Genomic DNA, 10,663 nt, shown 5'->3' with positions numbered 1-10,663 from the left:
CCTCGGTATAGATGTCTCTGCTTCACCAAAATATTTTCTGCTCCACATCCCACCCATCCCTGTTTCTCGCTATAAACTTAGTGCTCTCCCCCACCTCCTCAATGCTACAAAATACCTTATACCAGTACATTGGAAAAGCCCACACATCCTGAGCGATCGGGACTGGTTGGGGAAGGTGAGGGTGATCATGGAGGCGGAGAAATGTCTCGCTACCAGGAAAGCCCAAGAACGATTTGAAACGGCATGGGCGGCCTGGAGGGATCATGTACATGGCTCGGCTCTAGTCCCATCTAGCTTAGACGTTGCATTGCTGGCACTGGCAGACCCGGCCTTTAAGCGAGTTGTCCAAGCAGACCAACACTCTATGATCAAAAGCCTTACTACTGTTGTACCCAATCAACTGATGAACCAGGTGTGAACCCTTTGATCATTTTGTACATTCATGTTATGGATCTATGAGTGGTAGTTTGCTTTACGTTAGTTCATGGTACCTCACGAGGTCATATGCTTTAAGCTCTGTACACACGATCGGTCCATCCGATGAAAACAGTCTGATGGTTAACCGATGAAGCTGACTGATGGTCAGTCGTGCCTACACACCATCGGTTAAAAAAAACGATCGTGTCAGAACGTGGTGACGAAAAAAAAACAACGACATGCTGAAAAAAACGAAGTTCAATGCTTCCAAGCATGCGTCGACTTGATTCTGAGCATGCGTGGATTTTTAAATTTAAAATAAGATTGTTTTTTTTAACCTATGGATAAATAACCGATGGGGCCCACACAATATCGGTTTGGTCCAATGAAAACGGTCCATCAGACCGTTCTCATTGGTTTGACCGATCGTGTGTACGCGGCATAAGACAATCTTTGAGTTATGTAATTACTACTTATTGTTTATAGTTAAGACTGGGATCCTCCTATCCTTTCGCGGTAGGAGAGAGAGAGATCTGTCCACATGGACTGAATGTTTTGGACAGGGAAGGAATCCTGTTACAATATGTTGACAAATCTCATTGTTTCACTTTCAGATCTCCTTGGACCATGTATGATGACCTTGTCTTTTATTCTTTTTGTTTGTTTATTTTTTTTTTAATGTTATTCCTTTTTGATGTATTGTCAAATATGCTAAGTAAATAAAGATTATACAAAAAATAAAAAAAAGTCTGCATGGCATACACCCAGCAGCACTGATTGGGAGATCGAATAACTCATGAAAAGATCAGTGATCTGAATATGATGTAACTATGATGCACTTTAGCAGCCTTCTGTGGCTATTTATGATCTTGTAGTAAAACACAGTAGTATATCTAGTAATATATTGCAATGCTCAGCTACTTCAATAAAGATGAGTCGTATATCTTTACAGTTGCCTAGTATTGAAATAATGTCGGTCACATTGAGGTATTTGTATCTCCAGTAGACTCATGCACAGACCTATTTTATTTTTAATGTTGAGGTAAGCTTTCTAGTACTGTAGTCCCAGATCTGTATCAGCATCATTTTTCTGTGCCCTCTTCTTGGTGACGTGGTGACCTCATGTGATCTTTTTCCTCTGATCCAAGGCCAGAGACTTGGCGTTGAACGAGCTGGGAATAAAGTCCGCCTTCCTCCATCAGCTCTTTGTGACTCCCTTGCTGAACCACTGTGCCTTTGTCTAAAACAATGATATTGTGTGCTTTCTCCACAGTGCTCAGTCTGTGTGCTATAATTAGCACTGTACGACCCTGCAGATCATTATTCATTGCTTGCTGGATCTGTGAAGAGTGAATCATCAACAGTTTTTTTTAATTTGTCGTTCACATGTGTGAAACTGCACCAAAGCATCACTTCTCATGTTTATTCAGTATTAGCAATGCTGGGACTAAAAGTCTTCAGAAATCACAGTTAAAATATGAACACGTTAACCACTTGACACCCAGACAAATTCTGACATTTCTCACATACATATACAAATCTGCTTTTCTTTGTTAGAAAATTACTTAGAACCCCAAAACATTATTTTTTTTTTAAAGTGGATGTAAACCTGAATTTTTTTTTTTGCTGTCACAATGTAGAGTATAAGATTTCCTATCATCTGTGCCCAGTCTTGACACAAAGAGTTTATCCAGCTCTGAGCAATCCTCTTTTATTGTTTATCGAAATAAAACGGACTTACAGAGAAAAACCTTAGTCCGTTCCGCCCCCATGCTTTGAGTGACAGGTTATTTACATATCTCATGCATTAGCTTCAGACAGACATTATTTTTTAATTCTCACCCCCACTCCTTTTCTGAAGTCATGTGGTTACTTTTCTGGATTTTAAATGGATGTTAGTGATCATAGCAGAAGTCAGTGTAAGGAATACACAAGAGAAAATGCATGTTGACAAGGGCAGTGTAGAGGTGAGCGGAGAGTCTACTCACATCACGACTCCACCCACCGATCTCCAGACAACAGACCCACCCACAGAATCTTCAGTTTTTCAGGTCTCATAACAGACAGAGGGGAGATATTTGACAGGCAAGGATACATGCAGGAGGCATCATGGGCGTCCGCTCCATAGGGCAAGGGAGGGCATTTGCCCCCCCCTAGAAATCAGTGCCATGAGAGGAAAACAGCGGGCAGGAAGCAAGGCGGCAGCACGACAAATTCAATTAGAGCCGCTTTCTCTCTCTCTTCTAGCTTCAGCTGACAGAGAGGTGGGCGATCAGGGGAGATATACAGTACAGACAGCCCGTGGCTCTCCTCTCCCTGTCACAGCGCCGCTGCTCCATTTACCAGAGAACTCGGCAGCGGCAATGTGACAGGGAGAGGAGAGCCGCGGGCTGTCTGTACTGTATATCTCCCCCGATCGCCCCCCTTCCCCTCTCTGTCAGCTGGAGCTAGAAAAAAGAGAGCTGCTCTAATTGGATTCGCCGTGCCGCCGCCTTGCTTCCTACTTTCCTCGCCATGATTGGCCACAGCAGAGGGCCAGTCAGAAGAATCTGGGGACTGGGGGCATCATGGGAAATGTAGTCCCTTAAGAGTGGCGGCCCCAGCGTGTCCACAGACACCATGCTAAAGCCCCTAGCATGAAAGCACTCTGCTGGGGGGGGGGGGTTACAAAAGGAAAATAGAGAATACTGTTCTCATGCTGGGGGAAGCCAGAGAGAGCCACGTTGTACCCACACAACCAGAGAGCCACGCTGTACCCGCACCACCAGAGAGCCACGCTGTACCCGCACCAACCAGAGAGCCACGCTGTACCCGCACCAACCAGAGAGCCACGCTGTACCCGCACCAACCAGAGAGCCACGCTGTACCCGCACCAATCAGAGAGCCACGCTGTACCCGCACCAATCAGAGAGCCACGCTGTACTCACACTAACCAGAGAGCCATGCTGTACCCGCACTAACCAGAGAGGGAGTCACGCTGTACCCGCACTAACCAGAGAGAGAGCCACGCTGTACCCGCACTAACCAGAGAGAGAGCCACGCTGTACCCACACTAACCAGAGAGAGCCATGCTGTACCCGCACTAACCAGAGAGAGCCCACTGTACCCGCACGACCAGAGAGGGAGCACCGCTGTACCCGCACGGGCAGAGAGGGAGCCCCGCTGTACCGCACGACCAGAGAGGGAGCCCCGCTGTACACGCACCACCAGAGAGGGAGCCCCACTGTACCCGCACCACCAGAGAGAGAGAAAGACTGAGCCGCTGCCAGGGAACAGGCATGCTACACTAATGACTAGAGTCACCCCGGGCAACCCAGAGTGATTGAACGTCCAGCCAGAGGGATCACTGTTGCGGTTTCACCAGGTCTGGTAAGAGGGCCTGTTGGCCATTATCCATTACTTATCCTAGGGACTGAGCTATTAGGAAGTGTCTAACCTGATATCCTCCCATCTATGCTGGGGGCAATTATTGCAAAAAATGACACCAAATGCTGGGAGTTTTGAGTGAGGAAACTGACACCAGTGCTGAGGGTCATTATTATGTACACTGATACAGATGCTGCACCGATGTGGGGTGTTGTTATTATTGTTGCTACTGACCCCAATGCTGGCAATTTTTTTATTGCGGAAACTGACAGCAAAGCTGGAGATTGTTATTGCAGAAACTGGCACTGATCCTGGGGGTTGTTATTTCCTTGGGGGGGGGGGGGGGACTCAATTTTTTATGATATTGTTATTCAAAGTTCATAGTTGCTTGATAGTTGCATCAGGTTTCTCAAACCTTTGCATGCCTGCGCTTTATGTGATAATCACTAAGCCCCTGCCCTTCATGACATTGTCAAAGAGGGACCGAGCATGGATGACCTTAAAATGATGCCCCCCCCCCCCCCCCTGAAAAAAGTTCAGCGGACGCCCATGGGAGACATGTATATCCTTATAGATCAGCACTATGGCAGTAGTTTAGAAAGAATGAGAGTGGGTTTACATCCACTTCGTAACTACAGGGTGTGCATACGGTGCAAATGAAGATGAAGATGCTACTCTGGAGACCCATTGTAACTGCTAGTCTTCTATAGCTCTTAGCGCTATACAATTATAGCTATTGGGCCAGATTCAGAAAGATTAGTGTATCTTTCTGCCGGCGTAGCACATTTCATATGCGCTACGCCGCCGTAACTCAGTCAGGCGAGTAGTGTATTCTGAAAGATCTTACGCCCGAAGTTACGGCGGCGTAGCGTATATGGGCGGGCGTAAGCCCGCCTAATTCAAATGTGGATGATGTGGGCGTGTTTTATTTAAATTACTTTAAATTACTTTAAATTACTTGTGACTCCACGTAATTGACATTTTTGACGAACGGCGCATGCGCCGTCCCTGAACGTATCCCAGTGCGCATGCTCCCAATTACGCCGCAAATAGACAATGCTTTTGACGTGAACGTAACTTACGTACAACCCCATTCACGGACGACGTACACAAACGACGTAAAATACGATGCTGTTCGTACGTTTTCCGACGTCCATACCCAACATGACTTACCCCTGCTTTATGAGGGGTAACTTTACGCCGGAAAAAGCCTTACGTAAACGACGTAAAAAAATGCGCCGGGCGTAGGTAGGTTTGTGAATCGGCGTATCTACCTAATTTGCATATTCCTCACGTAAATCTACGGAAGCGCCACCTAGCGGTCAGCGTAAATATGCAACTAAGATACGACGGCGTAAGCGGCTTACGCCAGTCAGAGCTTAGCAAAATTACGGCGCATCTTGTTTTCTGAATACAGAAAAAAGATACGCCGGCGCATTCTAGAAGTTACGCGGCATATCGATAGATACGCCAGCATAACTTCTTTCTGAATCCGGGCCATTGACTCTATAGTACATGTTTTTTTTTATTGTATTGTCATTTTCTTTACAACTCACTGGCAATGTAAGAAGAATTTGTTAAAAAAAAGACATCACATTTAAATAAATTAATATCAGATAACATGGTTATATACAGCATTTAAAATAGGTTTTGAACACGTCACCAGTTTTCTAGGTAAATATGTTTCTAAAGGTGCTATTGAAATTAAAATGTCACCACATGTTGGTATCAACCCATGCAATCCATACATACAAAGAAACCAAAACAAAGAAGTTCAGAAATTAAGTTATATGTAATAAAAGGGAATGACACAGGGAAAAGGTATTGAACATGCTAACTGAAATGTATTTAATACCTTGTACTAAATCCTTTGTTGGTAATGACAGCTTCAAGACACATCCTGTATGGAGAAACTAGTTGCATGCATTGCTCAGATGTCATTTTGGCCTGTTCTTCAACACAGTCTTCAAATCTTGAAGGTTCCACAGGCCTCTTCTATGATCTTTAGTTCTTTCCATAGGTTTTCTCTTGGATTCAAGTCAGGTGATTGGCTGGGCCATTCTAGTAGCTTTACTTTCTTTCTTTAAAACCAATTGAGAATTTCCTTGGCTTAGTGTTTGGGATCATTGTCTTGCAGAAATGTCCCCCCCCCCCCTTGTTTTATCTTCATCATTCTGGTAGATGGTAGCAAATTTTTATTAAGAATGTCTTGGTACATTTTTCCATTCATCCTTTCTTCAAAGATATGAAGTTTGCCAGTACCGTATGCTGAAAAAAAGCCCCACACCATGATGTTCCCACCTCCAAACTTCACTGTTGGGATGGTGTTTTTGGGGTGATTTGCAGTGCCATTTGACCTCCAAATATGGTGTGCAATATGGCATCCAAAGAGTTCAATTTTGATCTTATCTGACCAGACTATATTCTCCCAGTATTTCACAAACGAGTTTCAACATGCTTTTTCTTCAGCAATGGAGTCTTGCATGGTGAGTGTGCATACAGTCCATGTAGGTTGAGTGCATTACTTATTGTTTTCTTTGAAACAATTGTACCTGCTAATTCCAGGTCTTTCTGAAGTTCTCCACAAGTGGTCCTTGGCTCTTGGAAAACTCTTCTGATAATTCTTTTCACTCCTCTGTCAGAAATCTTGCAAGGAGCACCTGGTCATGGCTTGTTTATGATAAAGTTATGTTCTTTTCACTTCGAGATTATGGCCCCAACAGTGCTCACTGGGACATTCAGAAGTTTAGAAATCCTTCTGACTATGATGCTAAGTGGAACCCTTGGTGGTTGTTGCGTTTCCAAGAATGACCTGAATTTTTATTTTTGTGTCAGCTTTGTCTGAATATGACTTTGTTTGGTTTGTTCTCTTACACCTTTCTTTTTTATTTATTTATCTTTGCTCTTTGTTTTTTTCTTCTTATCTTTGGTTTGCAAATGAAGGATGTATTAGCACCTGCGTACGCATGATCTGTGACTGATGTTCATTTTATGATGTCATTTATTAGTCTATTTTTTATGATTGTCTATAAAGGCCTGTTATCTGACTAACGATGTTTTCTCTGTTGGGATTTTCCTGATGTCATTTGATAAGTATTATGATACGCATTGCTATATTGTACAGTAAACCCCTGTGTTTTTATTTTTATTTCAATAAAAACTTATTTTCAGTAAAAAAAAAAAAAGAAATCCTTCTGTAACCACTGCCATCAATAGATTTTGCAACAATAAAGTTGTGAAGGTCTTGAGAAAGCTTTTTGCTTTTACCCATGTTTCTTGTGTGTGAGACACCTTGGTAATGAGACACCTTTTTATAGGCCATCAGTTGAGACTGAACCAGCTGATATTAATTTGCACTGACAATGGGCAGGATTGCTTTCTAATTACTGATAGATTTCAGATGGTGTCTTGGCTTTCATTGCCTTTTTGCACCTCCCTTTGCTCAGGTGCCTGTGTCATTCCATTATCTATATATATAAAACTCAACGTGTGTGTGTGTGTGTGTGTGTGTGTATGTATGTATGTATGTATGTATGTATGTATGTATGTTCCAGCATCACGTCCAAACAGCTAAAGATATTAACATGAAACTTGGCACACATGTTACTTATATGTCAGCAACAAACATAGGATAGGTGGTTTAACCCTTACCCACCCCCATTTGCCATGGTCGGGGTTTTTCTTTAAAGTCCCATTCAACTCTATGGGAAATACATGTTACTTCATAACTTCCAAACGGCTGTAGATATTTCCATAACACTTGGTCACATGTTACTTATATGTCCACTTAAACTATAGGATAGTTAATTTATCCCTTAACTACCCCCATTTGTGAGGGTCGGGGTTTTTGTTTAAAGTCCCATGCAAATCAATGGGAAATGTATGTTCCCACATAACTTCTGTACGCCTGGAGATATTTCAATAATACCTGGTACACATATTACTTATATGCCAAATAAAAATATATGACAGTTAAATTAACCCTTACCTACACCCTTATATAAAAGATGGGTATATTTATATTACTATGATTTTCCTCCCCAAAAGGTTAAGATAGGAAGACCGGGCAACGCCGGGTATTAAGCTAGTATTACATATAACTTAGTTTCTGACTGTATTTGTTTTGGTTTCTTTGTATGTATAAATTGCATTGTTACCGACATGTGGTGAAAAATTCATGTAAAGGACACCTTTAAAAATGTATTTACTTAGAAATATGGTGACTTGTTCAATACTTATTTTACATGCTGTATGTATGGCCTTTGGCTTTAGTTATTGCATCTATCATTTTTGCATAATCCTAGGAAAAGGGACCAATTAAGCATTAAAACAAACTTGCAACTTACAGCATGCTCACTCTCTGCATCAAGAGCACTGGTGGCTTCATCCAGTATCAGAACTCTAGGATTCCGGATCAAGGATCTGGCAATAGCAACCCTCTGCTTCTGACCTCCAGAAAGCTGTGCACCCTTTTCTCCCGTTTCTTATGGAAGGAAAGAAGACACACCGAAATTACAATGTACAGTTTTCAAAATGTATAATCCCCATTGTTTGTTATGTACCCCCTGTTGTTCAACATGATGGTAGCCATGTCCCCAACCACATAATATAACCCAATTTTACACTGTGCACTTGAAGCAAGCTAAATTATATGTTAGATTAAGCCAATGGTGCTAAAGAATATTGACTGTTTGTTATTAATTCTTATTCATACTTTAATCAGGTGTATTTCTGAGCAGAGATGTAAAATATCTGTAAAACTTTTCAGAAAAAAAATTAAAATTTTTGGAAAAATTGAAAAAAATTCAGTGTGTAGTAGCTTTACAAATTTAAAGTAATTTTGTTACACTGGGAACATGAAATGCAGTGTATATAAAAGTAGGATGCTGAAATAAAAGTGCAGCTTATTCCATAAATAAACTAAACTTGCTTAGATTGAGCATTCTGGAGGGAAAAGCTACTACTACACTTTCATTATGGTAATCATCATTTCATTCCATAAAGTATTTTTTATGTGTTTAGGGCACCTTTGGCATGCAAGGGTGTGTTTTGTCATTCTTGTAGCATCTGGAAAAGAATATTTCTTCTCACAATATTTTCAAATTGCACCTTTGCTCTCATCAGAAATTGCACAGTGAAAATGTTTCCAAACGCTAGATGTTGGTCTCACCCTTTTACTGAGAGGAGTGAGGCCTCGTACACACGACCGAGTTTCTCGGCAAAAACCATCAAGAAACTTGCTGTTTTTTTTTTTTTTGCAGAGGAAACTGGTCGTGTGTACATTTTTCGACGAGGAAACTGTCGAGGAACTCGCCGAGCCAAAAAGAGAGCATGTTATCTTTTTCCTCAACAGGAATGGAGAAAATTGGCTCTCCGAGTTCCTCGACAGCCTAACAAGGAACTCGACGAGCAAAACGATGTGTTTCGCCCGTCAAGTTCCTCGGTCGTGTGTACGAGGCCTCAGAGAAAAAACTATTTACTGACCAGACTATATGCAAAAATTATGCTGTGATGATGGACAACATTATTAGGAATCATTTAAAGGTTATACAGATAAACTAATCTGCCAGACAAATTTACCCTTTTACCTGTCAATTAAGGCCTGAAAAGACAGAAACAATCATCTACTTTATCCCAACAATCACCCACTCACACTGTAGGAGGTACAAGATGGAGCCCACAAGCTGGAGCCTTTCTCCTGCAGTGCCCACTTTTTTTTTGAGAACTGCATTGAGAAGTACAGTGTTACTTGAATTGTATTCCAGGATTTGCTTGTCTGAAGAGCTGAGAGAACTTCCAATAATTTAAGACTTTACATACTGTAAAGTCTCATAAATCTTTCATTAAGATCTCGATGTTATATAGTTTGAATACCATGTCACAGATATATTATTTATCACTGTAAAAGACCATACAGTATTCCACACTTTTTTCTTAAACAAATTCAAGAAAAAAATGAAAAAAAAAATCCAAAATTCATCCTTTTTTTCCAGACCTTTCCAACTCTATTTCTGAGTGATTTTCTATGTGAGGAAAGCTACAATACCTGTGTCATATCCATCCTGAAGCTCTGTAATAAAGCCATGTGCACTGGCTCTTTTGGATGCACCAATAACAATCTCTAGGGGCACAGAGTTCAGTCCATATGAAATATTACTCTCAATGGAACGGGCAAACAGCACAGGCTCTTGACTCACCATTGATACCTATCAGATAAAAACAGAGCAGTCAAAGCAGACAGTCATAACATAAACACATGTCCTAGCAGAGCAAAATTCTGCTATAACTCACTGCAACCAAACAGAATTTACATTTGATTAGTTAAAAGAAACAATGCCACTTTGCCCATTCATTGTGAGGAGACAGCGTCTGTTGATAGGCCACCCTGCCTGGTAGGGCTACTCATTTACTCACATTCCCTCACCCCTTTCCTGCTGCCAAATTCTATCCTGGGTAAGTTCTGATGTTGCATGGTGTTAAAGCGTACCCTGGTGCATCATTGTTCTTCCCCATGTGACAGTGTTTGGGTCTGACGACTGAATACTCAGGCACAAGCACTGTCGAGGAAAAGCATTTGATTGTCTGCAGAGTTCCTATAATTAATATCAATATCAAATGGCACTGTCTACGTGCCAAGCTTATAAAGGTATGCTTTATATGATATTTTAGGCATACAGTTGTGTATATAAGAAATAGTAAAACATATAATTAATACAAAAGAAAAAAGGTTACTAAGCTAAACACAAATTAAATACAGTCCGTAGGATCAGATTGCAAGTATCGGGATTTAATAAAGCCTGTGTGAAACATTGCTGCACTTGGAATGATGCAAAAAAGCATAATTTGAGTAGGCACACTAATAACTTCTAACTGCTTGAGA

General features: G+C 41.5%; 1 protein-coding gene across 2 annotated transcripts in view; it reads right to left on the bottom strand.

The window, feature by feature from the left end:
- Positions 1-819: 819 nt before the first annotated feature.
- Positions 820-10,663, bottom strand: part of ABCB9 (ATP binding cassette subfamily B member 9) — an 88,322-nt gene continuing 78,478 nt past the window's right edge. For both annotated transcript variants that reach the window (XM_040347319.1, XM_040347320.1), the window contains exons 10-12: positions 9,830-9,989; positions 8,130-8,266; positions 820-1,757 (exon numbers count right to left, since the gene is read on the bottom strand). In XM_040347319.1, coding sequence (XP_040203253.1) covers positions 1,500-1,757; positions 8,130-8,266; positions 9,830-9,989 — 555 coding nt within the window. In that variant the 3' untranslated portion in view covers positions 820-1,499. The remainder of the gene's footprint in view (positions 1,758-8,129; positions 8,267-9,829; positions 9,990-10,663) is intronic.

The sequence above is a fragment of the Rana temporaria genome, chromosome 1 (assembly GCF_905171775.1).
Source record: "Rana temporaria chromosome 1, aRanTem1.1, whole genome shotgun sequence".
Taxonomy (NCBI): Eukaryota; Metazoa; Chordata; class Amphibia; order Anura; family Ranidae; genus Rana; species Rana temporaria.
The sequence above is the reverse complement of the archived record's forward strand: the minus strand, read 5'-3'. Positions and strand labels throughout refer to the sequence as shown.